Consider the following 16,990-nt stretch of genomic DNA (forward strand, 5'->3'; position numbering starts at 1 on the left):
CTGGGTGTGTGTGTGTGTGCTCTGGGTGTGTGTGTGTGTGCTCTGGGTGTGTGTGTGCTCTGGGTGTGTGTGTGCTCTGGGTGTGTGTGTGTGTGTGCTCTGGGTGTGTGTGTGTGTGTGCTCTGGGTGTGTGTGTGCTCTGGGTGTGTGTGTGTGTGCTCGGGGTGTGTGTGTGCTCTGGGTGTGTGTGTGTGCTCTGGGTGTGTGTGTGTGTGCTCTGGGTGTGTGTGTGCTCTGGGTGTGTGTGTGCTCTGGGTGTTGTGTGTGCTCTGGGTGTGAGTGCAGACCTGCAGAGGGCGTGGCGGTGAGGACCTGCACCCCCGGGGGCAGGCTGACGTCCTGGCTGCAGAGGTGCAGGGTGGTCAGGGACAGGCGGCGGGCGCTCTGCAGGTTGGAGGTGCAGCAGGGCCCGCCTCCCTCGCGCCGCAGGAGGGCTGAAGCTGAACGAGCCCTTCTGGGGAGACGAGCCCGGAGCAGGGGCCTCCTCTGGAGGAACATCACACTGGGGTCACTAAAGCTGGGGTCACTAAAGCTGGGGTCACTAAAGCTGGGTCACTAAAGCTGGGGTCACTACGGCTGGGGTCACTACGGCTGGGGTCACTAAAGCTGGGGTCACTAAAGCTGGGGTCACTACGGCTGGGGTCACTACGGCTGGGGTCACTAAAGCTGGGGTCACTAAAGCTGGGGTCACTAAAGCTGGGGTCACTACGGCTGGGGTCACTACGGCTGGGGTCACTAAAGCTGGGGTCACTACGGCTGGGGGTCACTACGGCTGGGGTCACTACGGCTGGGGTCACTAAAGCTGGGGTCACTACGGCTGGGGTCACTACGGCTGGGGTCACTACGGCTGGGGTCACTAAAGCTGGGGTCACTAGTATCACTGCTGTACAGCTGGTATCACTAATGAATGTATTGTACAACTAGAACAGATGCTGGAGTCATCATGCTAGGTTTGTCGTTGAGTCGTTGATACAGCAGGTACAAACAGAGTTTTGTTTATGTGTTGTAGCTTGTACACTAATAATCCCTTCAAAGTGTTGCATGGTTGAAACTTAATTCTTTTGAAAGGTATTGATCCGTTTTTGTGTTGTAGTTCATTCACACTTGCCAGTATACTTATAATTTACAAGTCATGTGTTATATTTCTTTTAACTGTATTGTTTACAGTTACTGTGGGTTGCACAGTTTCCTCACTGCGTTTGAAAGTATTTTTGGACCGTGTGCAGGTTCTGGTCCGTAACCATGGTGACGGGGCAGGGTGTATCTGAGTGCTGGTGCGTACCCATGGTGACAGGCAGAGCGTCCAGCTGCAGGTGCCACATGTGCAGGAGAGACCTGCCTGTCTGGGTCAGCTCCACCACCACCAGGAAGAACCTGGCACAGAACACTGCCACACACACACACAGAGAGAGAGAGAGACACAGAGAGAGAGACAGAGAGAGAGAGACACAGAGAGAGAGAGAGAGAGAGAGAGAGAGAGAGAGAGAGAGAGAGAGAGAGACAGAGAGAGAGAGAGAGAGAGAGAGAGAGAGAGACACACACACACAGAGAGAGAGAGAGAGACACACACACACAGAGAGAGAGAGAGAGAGAGAGAGAGAGAGACAGAGAGAGAGAGAGAGAGAGAGAGAGAGACACACACACAGAGAGAGACACACACACACACAGAGAAACAGACACACACACACATGATCATATTGCACTTATCTGATCTGAACTATAGCTGGATTCCAGGGGGGATTCGAACCAGCTCGCTGTGGAGAGACGACCTACCAGAGTCTGAGGCTGGAGGCTCGCTGTGGAGAGACGACCTACCAGAGTCTGAGGCTGGAGGCTTGCTGTGGAGAGACGACCTACCAGAGTCTGAGGCTGGAGGCTTGCTGTGGAGAGACGACCTACCAGAGTCTGAGGCTGGAGGCTTGAGGCTGGCCTGGGGCCTCTCACTGCCCAGGATCAGGTCCTCCTCAAACACATGCAACAACTGGGTCTCCTTCCCCTGCTGCACAACACACACACACACACACACACACACACACACAGTCAGCACCACAGAGGAAGACAAGCATGGGAGCAACGCCAGTAAGAAAAGATAAACTTAGTGCCGCCTCCACCAGCAAAGAAGAACAAATTAAACACTGTCTGGAGTGACTGGTAATATAGATCACTCCAGTCAAATCTTACAAAGTCAGTGATGGTGTCCAGCTCAATGATGCAGCCTGGTTTGGCAGTGGACTGCTGGCTGATGATGTTGAACACCTCCCCTACGGATTTCTGAAAGCATAGAGGCAGACAGTTGACCCAGAGGAACAGGGGGAGGGGGGCTGACGTTTGACCCCCAGATGCAGGCCGACACACCACCAGGAAGCCCGTGTTGTTTACGTACGGCGATCTCGGGGTTGGAGAGCTCGCTCAACAGTTTCTTGGCCTCTATGACAGCCTGGTACAGCCTCAGGGACTGGCCGTCGCTAGCCACAAAGCAGGCGCTGGGGGAGCTGCAGTACATGCCTGCAGCGGAACAGCAGCAGCAACATCGTTATCCTCATCACAAACATCATCATCACCCTCCCCCTCTTTGACCTGAACACACCCCCCCCCTCCCCCTCCTCCTGGTAACAGTGCCTCCAGCTGCAGCTGTATTAGACGTGCTGCAGCTGTAAGGCTCCTCAGAGCTCTGCTGTGCTCTCATTAGAAGGAGACGCTTATTTACAAACAGAGCCGAGGAACATACGACGACCCAGGGAATACAAGATCTGGTATTTGTGTGTGTGTGTGTCTGTGTGCTCAGCGTGTGTGTGTGGGCTCAGTGTGTGTGTGTCTCTGTGTGTGTGTCTCTGTGTGTGTGTGTGTGTGTGTATGTGTGCTCAGTGTGTGTGCTCAGTGTGTGTGTGTGGGCTCAGTGTGTGTGTGTGTGGGCTCAGTGTGTGTGTGTGTGTATGTGTGCTCAGTGTGTGTGCTCAGCGTGTGTGTGTGGGCTCAGTGTGTGTGTGTGTGTGTCTCTGTGTGTGTGTCTCTGTGTGTGTGTGTGTGTGTATGTGTGCTCAGTGTGTGTGCTCAGTGTGTGTGTGTGGGCTCAGTGTGTGTGTGTGTGGGCTCAGTGTGTGTGTGTGTGTGGGCTCAGTGTGTGTGTGTGTGGGCTCAGTGTGTGTATGTGTGTGTGCTCAGTGTGTGTGTGTGGGCTCAGTGTGTGTGTGTGTGGGCTCAGTGCGTGTGTGTGTGCTCTGTGTGTGTGTGTGTGTGCTCTGTGTGTGTGTGTGCGAGCACCCACCCAGACAGCTGCTGGGCACCAGGGCAGGCAGCCAGGCCACGTTGCTGAAGGCCGAGGCATGGAGAGAGTTGATCCTGGCCAGCTCCGACACGCCCCCGGAGAAGGACAGGGGCCCCACGGGGTCCACCCTCCACAGCACCAGCTCGCTGTAGATGGCGCTGGGGTCCCTGGACACCCCCAAGGACACCCTGCTGGGCCGCCCCCCCCCGGAGGGCCCGCCCTCCTCCGGGGCGGCCAGCAGGGCGTCGGTGTCGGGCGTGCGGAGGGCGTTGTGGTGGGAGGTGGTGAGGAGCAGAGGCAGCAGGGGGTGGCAGGCCAGGTCGTTGAGGTGGAAGCGGTGCCCGCAGTAACGCCACACGTGCGACACGCTGAGCACCGTGGAGAAGGCGGAGTCTTCGGCGAAGCTGACGGCCCATTGGTTGAGAGAGCCGTCGGCGTGGGTGGAGATCATCAGGACGTTGGGGGTGAAGATGCTGAGGCGAGAGCCGGCGCTGGGCGGGGCCTTGGCCTGCCCGCCGTAGCTGATGAGGGTGGAGGAGGAGCGGGGGAGGCTGCGGGCAGGGCGGCGGCGCCCATGTTGGATGGCTAGGTCCACGTTCTTGTTGCAGGCGTACATCACCACGCTGCGGCTGAGGGAGTTGGCGTCGCCGGTGGGGAACGCCACCGGGATACGAGACACGAAGGAGACCTGGGGAGGGGGGGGGAGAGAGAGAGAGAGAGAGACATTAAGTTGGTAGTCAGACCCATGTTTATATGGCTCTACATTAACATGCAACACCTAATACTTCAGGTGCCTTTAAATGAGTTCTCGGGACAATGATCGACGTCCTCGTCCGGGGTTAAGCTAATCAAACACACCCCAAGCAGGCCTCTCTGACGATCCAGTTTATCTCCAGAAGGCAGCTAGGCATGGCTAATCAAGGGGGGTGACACTGATCTACAGGCCCTCGCACGCGGCAGCAGAGTTGCCTGACGTCTCATAGCAGCTCTAATGGCCTCTCTGCAGATAAACGCAACCTGGGAATTTTTCAATTTCATATAACGTCACAGTTAATTAGTAGATAATACTTCATCTGTCAGAGAGGAGCCGTTACTACGAGCATCAGACAGACGTTTCTGTCAGGGAGGATCAGCGCGGCGGAGAGATGACGGCTTGTGTTTATGAACGAGAAGCACTTTGTTTTCAAAGCAATTATTCACGGCTAAATCACGTAGAAAATGGGGGGGGGGGGGGAGAGAGGGGTCTATAAAATTTTTATTGATAACAAACTGAGAATAATTGAACACACAAATACTCCTCATTTTGAGAAAGATAAATGACTTTCTGAGAAGAAAACTAAATAACCCTTGAGAATGAAACTAAACACATATAGACCCAGTTAGGTAATTTAATGAATCTGCCCAGATGAAAATTAGTTTCAAGAACCAGTCATAACCGATTTCAACCTTACCTGTCCTCCCCAGGACACTCGACGCTACGCAATTTCATAAATCCGTCAACACAGATCCGAACACACAACAGGAAACCACAGAACCGTTTTCCACCCACCTCGAACCTGCCGGAACATTCCGGGCTGGAACTCGTCCAGCCAGTCGACGTGCCAGACCAGGAGAGAGCCGTCCATGGGGTGGATGCTGAACAGCATGTCCGCCGCTCGGCTCCACTCATCCAGGAGCACCTCCACCTGGTGCTCCACCGCCAGCGCAGGCGGCTGCAGGGGCAACCCCGGCCCCCAGCCCCGGCCCCAGCCCCGGCCACGCCCCCGGCCACGCCCCCGGCCTCCTCAGAGGGAGGTCCTCTGCCAGGGTCCTCTTCACTGGCCTCGACGTCTTCTACAAAGCATAAATGGATGGTGGGAGGGGAGGAGGTTGACAAATCACTGATGTAGAGGATCACTGATGTAGAGGGCCGCAGGCTAGCTGCTGATGTGTGTGTGCAGTAGTGTGTGTCTCCTACCCCTATGTGTGTGTGTGTGTGTGTGCAGTAGTGTGTGTCTCCTACCCTATGTGTGTGTGTGTGTGTGTGTGTGTGCAGTAGTGTGTGTCTCCTACACCTGTGTGGGTGGAGTCAGATGGCTGAGCGGTGAGGGAATCGGGCTAGTAATCCGAACGTTGCCAGTTCGATTCCCGGTCATGCCAACTGACGTTGTGTCCTTGGGCAAGGCACTTCACCCTGCTTGCCTCGGGGGAATGTCCCTGTACTTACTGTAAGTCGCTCTGGATAAGAGCGTCTGCTAAAATGACTACATGTAAATGTAATGTGTGTGTGTGTGTAGGAGTGTGTCTCTCCTACCCCTGTGTGTGTGGTCGGAGGCCTGCCCTTCCAGGCTGCCTCTGAGCTGCTGCAGGAACACCTCCATGGCCAAGGTGAGGTGCAGCTCCTTGTTGTTCAGCCAGTGGACAGTGAACGGCCCTCCTGCTCCTCCTCATCCGCACCACACAGCGAGGAGATGGAGGGCAGCAGAGGGATGTCTGGGAGATCAAAAGCAACCAACCCAATCTAAGAACAGTCACGCTCGTGAATCAATTGTGCCGTTAAGTTAAACCGACCCGATCGTTCATGGGTGATTCTGTGTGATCCCTGACCTGTAGCAGGGTTGATGCTGTGTGTGTGTGACCTCTGACCTGTAGCAGGGTTGATGCTGTGTGTGTGGGACTCTGACCTGTAGCAGGGTTGATGCTGTGTGTGTGTGTGACCTCTGACCTGTAGCAGGGTTGATGCTGGCCGCGATGTGGAAGTGGCACAGGCCATTTGCGTGGGGGCGGGGCCGTGGTCTTGTGGGCGTGGTGCCGGCCGGCCTGCTGAGGGAGGCAGCCAGTCAGAGAGGGCTGGGCCACGCCCCTCAGCCCCGACACACCCTCCACGACTCTTGTAGGTTTAGCTGGGGGGGGAGGAAGGGGGGAGCAAGGAGGAGTACAGACGTTAGTTAGAAGCAGCACACTGCAGTAGTGATCTGGAAATACCTTGGTTGTTAGCATGCGTGTCGTTCAAGCAAGCACCTGAGGACAGAGAGAGAGAGAGAGAGAGAGAGAGAGAGAGAGAGAGAGAGAGAGAGAGAGAGAGAGAGAGAGAGAGAGAGAGAGAGAGAGAGAGAGGAGAGAGAGAGAGAGAGAGAGAGAGAGAGAGAGAGAGAGAGAGAGAGAGAGAGAGAGAGAGAGAGAGAGAGAGAGAGAGAGAGAGAGAGAGAGAGAGAGAGAGAGAGAGAGAGAGAGAGAGAGAGAGAGAGAGAGAGAGAGAGAGAGAGAGAGAGAGAGAGAGAGAGAGAGAGAGAGAGAGAGAGAAAGACACACATGGAGAGAGGACACAGAGAGAGAGACACAGGGAGAGAGACACAGGGAGAGAGACAAAGAGAGAGAGAGACACAGAAAGAGAGAGACACAGAAAGAGAGACAGTTCTCTCAGCTTGTACCCCGGCTCCAGAGACTCAGATGGATAACTAATATAGTGTCCTAATCTCAACAGTCTGGGTTTTAATGAATCATTCCACACACAGAGCACACTTTCCCCAGGGCAAATTGTCTGAATTTACATTTCTTCTTCCCGGCGATATAACCTTCCCCTCGGCTCGGAAATTTCCGACAGCCCCAGAATAGGGGAGATAAACACCAAATAATTAATGACCCATATTGTAATCCCAGAGTACTGCTTCTCTCTGTCTCTGTGTGTGTGTGTCTGGTGTGTGTCTCTGTGTGTGTGTGTGTGTGTGTGTGTCTGTGTGTGTGTGTCTGTGTGTGTGTGTGTGTGTGTAACTGGAGTCACAACGTAAGCTGGGGCCAGGACTGCGCCTCTCAAATCTCACGACCAGAACAGAGTTTACTCTGAGCACTAAAACACAGTATCTCCAGGAAGCACCATGGAACAGTGTTGTGGAGATGACAGAAATGAGGCCAATGTTCCTCAGTGATGTTTTAAGCCTTTCAAAGCCTGAAAAACCCAGCTTCCTGTCGAAGGAGCCTAATTAACTCTCTTTTTACTCTGCTAAGCCTTCTCTCCTCTCCTCCTCCTATCTGTCCTTCTCTCTCATCTCTCTTTCAGCCTGATGGTTAAAGGGAGAGGATCAGGCAATCCTCACACTTGAGGTTGGTTTGATTTCGCTTCTTCCGAACGACAAAACCAATTAGAGGATTCCCAAAGCGCCAACTCTTGGGTCAAATCAAACGAACATCAAGAACTTTCAACTACACGCTTTACATATTTCCTCTGGCTCTTAATAACAATGAATAAATATATAAATAAAGGAACAGAAAACACTCGTCTCTGATTGGCTGTCTCACCTCCTGGGATTTCTTGTTTTGCGTCCTGGCGGAGGACGACGCCTTCCTCCCGGTCGCCGTGGCGAGGAGCGGGTCGCTGTGCTGGCCGTTGACGTGGTTGCTATGGTGCCCGGAGAGGAGGCTGTCGCCGGGCAGCAGAGTCTCCGCCCACAGGCGACACACGCTGTCCTTGCAGCAGGTGAGCAGCACGTTACACACAGACCCCCTGGGGAGAGCAGAGGAGGGTCACGACCCTGGCCCTACAGGTCTTGACCTCTGTACAGAGGTCATCACAACAGTTTTTCCTTGAAACCAGTTCTGACTGGTTCTTAAAACTAGTTTTCATCTGGGCAGATTCATTTAGGAACTGCTCCTTAAAGCCCAGTACCATGTCTCGTTATTACCAGGTGGTCACACACCTGGTGCGCTCTAACCGCTAAGCTGGGCGGCGGCAGTCCTACCTGGGCATGTATCTGCTGGTCTTCCTCCAGGACAGGCCGGTGACGGAGCGAGGGTGAGCGAGGTACACGAAGGACAGGTCCAGATCACCGTGGTGGGAGCCCGGCTCAGGAGGACTGAACAGCTTGGAGACGCCAGCCTGCCACTTAGATGTGCTGTACCACACCTTCACCAGGCAATCATCCTAAACAACAACACTGGATTAATACTGCTGTTTGTTTAGCTACCTCTCCTCTTCAGGAGAGAGGGGCAGGGATGTCTGCCGCAGGTAAACACACACACACACACACACACACACACACACTCTCTCTCAAACACATCCATACACACATGCATCTTAACGAGACTCAAACCAGCCGGACCTGGCCTGCGGTGGCGAAGAACTCGCCGTCGGGAGAGAACTTCATCAGGTGGACCGGAGAGGCGGTCCTGAGGACACGAGCCAATCAGAAACAGCGAGAGACACGGGAGCTCATTAAAAAGGACAGTTCTTCCAGGGGTTTTGAACATGAACATGAGGGGGAAAGTATTAAACAGCGTCCGAGATGCGGAACGTGTCTAGACTTCCTCAACTGAACAGGAGAGTGACATCATCAGTAACTCCGCACCGACAAAAAAATACAAATAAACAACGTAAAAATGTCAATAACTAGATTTGGGGGTCAGCATCAACTGTTAGTACTCCCTCTAGTGGTGTGGTGCATACCTGCAGTTCCAGATGCACCTCCAGGAGGAATGGGAGTCTGAGATGGTCATCCCAGCCTTCTGGCCTTCATCTCCGCTGGTCAGCCCTGTCTGTCCTCTATCCTCCTCCTCCTCCTCTCCCTCTTCCTCTTCGGAGTCGTCCCTGCAGGACCACAGCTGTAGACTCGTGGACCCGGTTAGGAGATGGGTGCCTGGCCACAAGTATGGACAGAGAGAAAGAGAGAGAGGAGTGGAAGAGAGAGAGAGGCGTGGGAGAGGGAGAGGGGGGGGAATAGAGAGAGGGGGAAAGAGAGAAGAGAGGGAGAAACAGAGAGAAGAGAAAAGAGAGAGAGGGTAATGAGAGAGAGGGAGAAAGGGAGGTTTATCAAGAGAATCATTATCAATTAGAAGACTTGATGGATCGGGTATTTATAAAAAGTTTTTCTTAAGGTAGAAATGTTTCTAGCTATGAAGGGGACTACTGTTTAGCTCCACAGCACCCCCTCAGGTTAACCCTGGACATAGCGGGACAGTACCAGCAGGGTGCCATGCCAGGTTCCGGGCTGTAGACTGCAGCAGAATATGCTCCCTCCTCTGCCACTGGTAGCTCGGTTTCTACAGACAGAAAACAACCACAGGATCACACTGGATAAAGGCTTTCAGTTCAAAGAAACATCATATTTAACCTAGCCAGGACTGACAGACAGCTTCTCTAGAGATGGACTGATGTTGGACGGAATATTACTCCAGAATCATTTGCTTCCATCTGCTTTTATCATTGTATGTAATGTGTTTGTTTAGGTTTAAATGTATTATTGTATAGAGAATGTAGGTTTGAGTTAGAATGAGCAAGGCTTACCGTAGATGTTCTGTCGCTCTGAAGCAGAACAGGCTGGAATATACACACTATACTTCCATAGGAAGCCGCAATCTGTCCACAACACAGATAAGAGATGTCTTAACATCGATTATCTCTCCCACACACACAAATACATACACTCCCACACACACACAAACAAATACATACACTCCCACACACATACAAATGCACACTCCCACACACACACACACACTCCCAAACACAAATACACACACCCAAGAAATGCAGTGCCAACTGTAACTGATCTTCAAAACCACGACAACACTGGGGGCTTGTGACCATGGTAACAAAATCCTAACCAAGCAGACCAGTCATCATCATCATCATCATCATCAGAACTCCAGGAGACATCGGTTAATCTCATTCAAACTAGTGAACACATAGGCCAAACAGGCTGACCGGGGGTCACCTCACAGCCTGGTGGAATGTCTAAGGCAAGCGGTCTTCACAGCCCTGTCCGATGCTTGCCTTGTGTCTCCTGGCTGACACATAGCCTACAGAATGCGCAGCAGCTTCTGCACCCCCACAGAGTACTGTGTGATGAGGGTTAGGGATGCCAGGACATAGGCTAGGCCTGAGGGTTAGGGATGCCAGGACATAGGCTAGGCCTGAGGGTGAGGGACGCCAGGACATAGGCTAGGCCTGAGGGTTAGGGATTCCAGGACATAGGCTAGGCCTGAGGGTTAGGGATTCCAGGACATAGGCTAGGCCTGAGGGTTAGGGATTCCAGGACATAGGCTAGGCCTGAGGGTGAGGGACGCCAGGACATAGGCTAGGCCTGAGGGTGAGGGATGCCAGGACATAGGCTAGGCCTGAGGTTGGGTTCTCTAACGGATGCAACCTTTCTTCCCTTTTTCCCCGTGAGAATAACTGATCCGACGTCGCGACTCGACCTTGAAGAACGTTCCGTTCCCACCGGTGAGGGATTAAAGGTCGTCCTGTTGCCATGGCTATCACGAGACTGTGACTGTCTTTTTCCTGGTTCCTTGGACAGTCAGCTGCTTGTTTATAGTTTTTGGCTTTGGTGTCTATCAAACAGCTTCCTGTTTCAGCAGATATAGCACTCATCACACACACACGCACGCACACACACACACACACACACCCACACACACACACACACACACACACACACACACACAGGTGTGCCCTCTCACCTGTCCACCTTGCAGGGAACAGTCCACACAGCCCACCTGGATGTTGCCATGTTTGGCCCCTGGAATAATCTGCAGCCTCTCAAAGTCACTGCCCAGAATCACAACGTCACAGCCAGACGCATAGGCCTGTAACACAGGAGACACCGTTAGCTTGGAAACACCATCCTGGGACACAGGTTCAAACCCCCCCCCCTGTTTTTGGTCGCTTTGGATCAAACAGTCGGCTCAGTGAACACATTACTGTGTGCGTCCTGTCTGGAAGAGAGAGGCCCACAGACTTGAGAGGAAAATAGAGATTTAATAAGAAATCCTCATTCAGATATCCACGGTGTGAATCGACACACTTGATCCTGCGGATGCCAGCAACACTAAGTTGGGTGTCACTCTTAAAAAGGAGAAGGAAAACAAATAACCCCAGGTGTACCCTTTGTCTACACAGCCCAGAGGACAAACATACAGAAATAGTCTCCTGATCGATCGGCTGAGCGAGAACCTCCTTGGGTCCAGTATCCCTGTGTCTCCTCTGTGTGAGCAGAGGGCAGATCAGTAACAGGGGTTTCACAGTAAAGGCTTTTCAAAAAGCTTGGAATGAAAATGTGTTGAATGAAAAAACGGACATGACGCAAAATAGGGTGGGGGGGCGGGGGGATTCTTAGCAGTGCCCCTGACCATAAGGGCTGTAATATGCCCTGGGAGTAGACAGCATAAAGACCAGGCCTGATATCTCACCGTGAAGGGCTGGTTGTTGATGTTGCCCACAGAGAAACAATTGTCCCCTGGGTTGACTGCCCCCGTCAGGACTTGGTGAAGGTTCATGGTCCCTGTTTAAAGAGCCCTCCTGTCCTCTTCTTCTTCACAATGTGGGATTGATTTGGGTCAAATTTGTGGGAAACCGATGCAATGTCGAGGTCATTATTCCATCCATAACAATGTCGCTGTCAGTGCAGAAAGGCAGGCAGGCCTCCTGTGGGAAACACAGATATGAATAGTTCTCAGCGCAACATGAGTAGTGTTCAGAACGGTCAATCTCTCACTAAAATCACTACCAGGGGAGGGTATAGCTCAGTGGTTACAGCATTTGAGTGCAGATCAAGGTTACAGGTTCAAATCCCACTATGCTGTATGTCGCTTTGGATAAAATACTGAATGAATGAATTCATGGTTGGATGACTGGTTGTTCACGTTATACAAGATGTCTGAAAAAACGTTATATCTCACAACCAAATTAGCTAGCTAACAACAGCTGTGCCGGATGATTAGCTCCGTGTGATTAGCATAACCTACTGTACATGTCCAGCTTTCTTGTTGACAAGGAAACCTAGTACCGGTAGACTGGCAAGCAGAATGACACACTAAATGACGCTAGCTAGTTAATAAACTAAAAGCTCATGAATAGGCTAGTCTAGCCATACACAAGCATCCACAATACACTGGAGTACGAGAATGTGGAAAACATACTTTGAAAATAGTTTGCTACTGAATGTCAGCTTGGTGGCAGTGGTGGGTCAAGTCCTAAAATACCGGTAAAGTTAGACTAGCTGGCTGCTTAACTGAGGGAAGTGAACCAGTTACGTGTGCCATTTCACGTGATGCAAGATCATACGAAACTACATATTTAGCAATGTTCCTTAAGCACAACTCGGAAACAAAAATACAGCACATTTGGTCATCTAGCTGAGGGAATCAGTAATTAATTGTAGCTAATTTTACCATACATTCGCTAACTGTGTTTGTTTGCACAATAAATGTTATTCTGATCGTATCTCCTCCCCAGAGCAGTACAGTACCAGCTAGCTCGTGCACACTAGCGAACTGCTGTCGCTAGAAATTGGTCAAATAACTAGTGACTAGATAATTGTCAGTTTGCTAGCTAACTAAAACAACTATTGTAGCACCAACAGGAATATAGTTAGCCAACTTGCCTAACAGTGCCTTTAGCTATTATGGCAGCTAACGTTTCCCTAGCGAGCCTTGCTAGCCATAGCCTATAAGCTAGCACTAGCTAGCCAATGAAATGTGTCTGAGTGAGAGACCCACTGACAGGTACAGTAATAGACAGTTAGCTAGCAAGCTATGCTATTCAATTGTTTTAAAAAGTATTGAACAGGACAAAGTCATAGCCATAATATAGCTAAATATATAACTTTATCTTCTCAATTAAACAGACACTGACATCTTACCTACAGCCCAATGTTGCAGCACCCAAACGTCGCTGGCGTACCATCCAGTTTAATGTCTTTAGCAGTTGCTAACTAGTGCTCGCTAGCTTGAAGGTTGTTCAACATTTGCTACCGTTGCAATCCATTTCTAGACTCATCATCAATAACTTTCTTGACACCAATTATGACATGTGCTCCTGATGATAGAAACAGCAAAGAAAAAGAAAAAGTATCCTACTCACAAATGATGCAAACAGAAGGTACCTCCATCAGAAGTTATACCATTTTCTTGTATGTCACGATGACAATTTAGGTACGATGCACTCTGGGCATTGTAGTTCTTCGAACGAGTACATCTGGGAGAGAGAAAAGGCACTTCCAATACAGAGACGACACATTCTCCACATGGATCCTTCTCAAGGTACCGCATGAACCTACATGAATGACATACGCTGTCCTGTCAAAACTTGAAAAGGCCTACTGTGTTACAGAGATGGGAAGTAACAAAGTACAAATACAAAACTTAACTATATATTTTTGTGTTGTGTTTGACAAAAAAAAGTTTCGAAAGTTTTTAATTTTTTTTTAAGTTTAAGTTTTTAAGAAATTTGGATTTAGGTTTTTTAAATCAGAAATAGGTTTGCATCATTGATGAGTACTTGATGGGGACTCTACTATATAGGCTACTTTACTGTACTCTATTGTACTCTGCTCTGCTTTACTCAACTGTTTTAGGCTTCTTTGTTCTCAGTTCTTCTCTCCTCTCCTTTCACTGTGTGGGAAAGGTTGAAAGAATATTTACCTGTAACATGCATTGACCTTGAATACTGAATGCGAACATAAAACAAGTGCGTGCGTGCAGTGCGTGCGTGCGTGTGTGCTTATATTCCCAGCAGAATTATTTGGTCAACAACCTTTTTAAAAATCACGGAGAGTACATTATTTGACATCCATTGACAAGGATGAGATTGTGGGGGATAGAGGGTATTTCAAGCTCGATTAAGTGACGGAGATAACTGAAACCGACTGTCTGCCCAATGAATAATTAAAAAGGATGAAATGTCATTGACATTAAGAAGGTTTAGTGAATGTTCTTTTCTTTGTCGGTGGTGAAACTGTTGACTGCGCTCAACAGAAGTAGGTCACAGCGTTATTAAAGATGCATTTCGTGCGTCACACTAAATATTACATTGCTTTTTAGAACTGACAGCAACACGCACACTCACCCCCCCCCCCCCCCCCCCCCACCACCACCACCACACACACACACACACACACGTATAAAGCAACTCCCTCCCAACTGCACACACACACTTCTCCCTCGGTGTAAACATGTCACTTTCTCATGATAGTATCTCTTTGTTTTCCTCTTTGAATAAGCCTGTGAATGCAGACGATGACATGGGAGAGCACGTGCTAAACCCCTGATGGGGTGTGTCAGATAATCATAATAACGGTTTGTTTTTCAGGACGAAGCTGAATTCTCTGAGGCTGCACCGAGTATTAGGTAGTTATCTGGATCATTGTTAGGAAGAGTCCAGAGAGAAGGGATCTACAAGAATAGACTATTTCTGTGCTCCCTCTCTGTAATAGCAAGGGATAAAAATTCTGTGCTTGAAATGAAATATTTTATTCGAGACGTCCTATTTTTATGCTCCCTGAGAACTCTTTGTAAATGTCAGAATCTACAATTGGACTAAATCAGGACAAAACTTTTTTTTAAATAATGTTTAAACACACTCTGCTCCGATTGAGGAGTTGCATTGCAAGCATAGCCGTTTCTACAATGACAGTTAAAACTTGAAAATGTTTCAAAAATGTATTCAGAGTCACCCCTACACAATAATATTATGGAATCAAGACATTGTTTAGGTGTAGTTTCTCACTGCGGAGGCTGTAGACCTAAACATGCATGCAAAACATTTGATCCCTAGAGGGCAGTATTGTTACACGAAACTTCTATACAGCCTAGCTCAGGCATGGCTTTGAGTTACTAACAAAAACGGAAAACATAATTCTTTTTAGACAAGACAAGGAAACATTCCTGTTCCTGAAAATATGCTTAGGTTACCTTGATAAGTCTAACCTGTAACATCATATCACAGCAAAATAGGCCTATATAAAATAAAACAACTTTTGTTTAACAATTGTTTCTTAACTTTGGTTAAACATAAATGTTTTCTGTCATGATATTGTATAACATTTATCCCAATAGCTTCAGAAGGTTGGTTCACCCTCAATGCATAATCCATGACTTTTATCTTCTCCTTGAAATGTGAAACTTCTTTGAAGTGTTTTTTTTTGTGGTGTTGTTCTAACTGGGCTTGAAGAGTAATAATGTTGATGTCTTGTGTGAGCTGCAATTACCAGATCAGAGGTAGGAGGGCTATGCCAACATGTGCTTGATTCCACGGTGTGTCCAACCTTTGATGCCGGAGGGGGGGAAAGATTATTTATTCCAAAAGGGAATTTCCACAGAGTGGCCTACCAGAGGACACAGAACCGTCATATAATGACACTTAAGGACACATTTAAAAAACACTTTAGTAGAAAGGAGAACAAGTCAGTATGTGTATGTAGGCTTATGTCAGTACGGTGTTATAAAATGGTGGACGATCTCATTTGGTTTGAATTGTCCTAGCGTTGTATAGCGTAGCTACTTTAATGCCAAGCACCTTTTAGCATTTACAGTATGTGTGAGGCTGTTCTAGGCGGCATATTGGCGGTTTCTCACTCAACACTCAACACTCAGAAAGCTTGGTATAAGACCTGTAAGATGGCATTGCTTTTATCATTCCACGTCAAAGAGTGTGTGTTTACAATCCATCTCCTCTTTCTGCTGCAATCTTGTCTCTCTCTCATCCTAGAGAGAGTGCATCCTCGGCTGTGCACCATGTTGAGTCACCTGGTGGTGTGTGTGTGTGCGTGTGTGTGTGTCTTTCATACATACGCTTGTGTGTGTGTGTGTTCCTCCCTGCAGAGCTCCTGCAGCAGTGCTCTTCGAGTGCTGCATCCTGCAAAGGTTGCTGTAGGACTGTGGGAACGATCCCTGTACTAGGAAGAACAGGTCTCCGCGCAGGACATCCCACACACCCACTTCCTGTCCGGTTTCCCAGCAGCAGTGTGGAGACAGAGGTCAGTAGGGGTCAAGCAGCCTCCTCCCTCTGACCATTATCCCTCCATCACCTGCCGTACGCTGGGGATGTGCTGACAGCCAAACTTTCCCTCCACACACACAGACACACACACGCAGACACACACGCAGAGACACACACACACAGACACACACAGACACACACACGCAGAGACACACAGACACACACAGACACACACACACAGACACACAAGCGCACACACACACACACACACAGAGACAGAGACACAGAGACACACACACAAGGACACACAAGCGCACGCACACACACACACAGACACAGAAGCAGGAGGTGCTTGCAGAGAAGGTCTGGGGCCCCTGCTTTAGCGCTGTCTCTCCCTGGCTCTTTGTGTGGCTGTCAGGGTCTGATCTCTGCATCTGTTCGATTGAGACTGGGGTGACACCACCAGGGCTCCTAGTTACACGCATTGTCACACACACACACACACACACACATGCACACACACACGCACACACACACACACACACACACATGCACACACACACACATGCACTCTCGCTTTCGCTCTCTTGCTCATTTCAAGTCAAGAGTAGACATCTTTGTCTACCAGACCAGACCCATGGTTGTCAAAACACACCATGGAAATCTGGGGCGAGTGGTCATACAATATACATGTTACACCCTCATCAATATTTTATTGCCATACGACAGAATCGTAAGGCAATAATGCATGGCTTCTGTGTGTGTGTGTGGTCAGCTCAGGGAAGATGAGAATTTGACAGCTGGTAATTTCCAATCGTGCTAATGGGTTCTAAGATGGGCAAAGTGTTTCAGACTAAGCAGCCGGAGTACAGCAGTGCTCTGGTAACCTCATTTAATTTGCTTCAATCTTTCAGCAACAACATGCCCCTAATACATTACTGATGATTGGTGAAACTGATAAAAGGATCGTTTTCAACTTTATTCATCTCGTTTGTTGTCTCTCTGTGGGTTGGTGTTGTGCTTCTTTACAGTCA

General features: G+C 49.6%; 2 protein-coding genes across 2 annotated transcripts in view; one reads left to right on the forward strand and one right to left on the reverse strand.

Annotated features, from left to right (window-relative positions):
- The window catches only part of dmxl1 (Dmx-like 1), a 33,514-nt gene extending 21,851 nt beyond the window's left edge, over nucleotides 1-11,663 (reverse strand). The window contains 21 exon segments of the mRNA XM_067230917.1: nucleotides 288-402; nucleotides 404-486; nucleotides 1,283-1,387; nucleotides 1,900-1,999; nucleotides 2,182-2,271; nucleotides 2,384-2,505; nucleotides 3,266-3,953; nucleotides 4,815-5,098; nucleotides 5,559-5,684; nucleotides 5,687-5,737; nucleotides 5,970-6,031; nucleotides 6,033-6,130; nucleotides 6,133-6,147; nucleotides 7,541-7,745; nucleotides 7,981-8,162; nucleotides 8,341-8,407; nucleotides 8,685-8,874; nucleotides 9,199-9,277; nucleotides 9,522-9,593; nucleotides 10,700-10,825; nucleotides 11,429-11,663. Coding sequence (XP_067087018.1) covers nucleotides 288-402; nucleotides 404-486; nucleotides 1,283-1,387; nucleotides 1,900-1,999; nucleotides 2,182-2,271; nucleotides 2,384-2,505; nucleotides 3,266-3,953; nucleotides 4,815-5,098; nucleotides 5,559-5,684; nucleotides 5,687-5,737; nucleotides 5,970-6,031; nucleotides 6,033-6,130; nucleotides 6,133-6,147; nucleotides 7,541-7,745; nucleotides 7,981-8,162; nucleotides 8,341-8,407; nucleotides 8,685-8,874; nucleotides 9,199-9,277; nucleotides 9,522-9,593; nucleotides 10,700-10,825; nucleotides 11,429-11,515 — 2,947 coding nt within the window. The 5' untranslated portion in view covers nucleotides 11,516-11,663.
- Nucleotides 11,664-16,778: 5,115 nt separating this feature from the next.
- sema6a (sema domain, transmembrane domain (TM), and cytoplasmic domain, (semaphorin) 6A) overlaps nucleotides 16,779-16,990 on the forward strand; it is a 46,415-nt gene continuing 46,203 nt past the window's right edge. The window contains 1 exon segment of the mRNA XM_067230918.1: nucleotides 16,779-16,838. Within this exon segment, the coding sequence (XP_067087019.1) occupies nucleotides 16,779-16,838 (60 nt within the window).

Source organism: Osmerus mordax, chromosome 28 (assembly GCF_038355195.1).
Source record: "Osmerus mordax isolate fOsmMor3 chromosome 28, fOsmMor3.pri, whole genome shotgun sequence".
Taxonomy (NCBI): Eukaryota; Metazoa; Chordata; class Actinopteri; order Osmeriformes; family Osmeridae; genus Osmerus; species Osmerus mordax.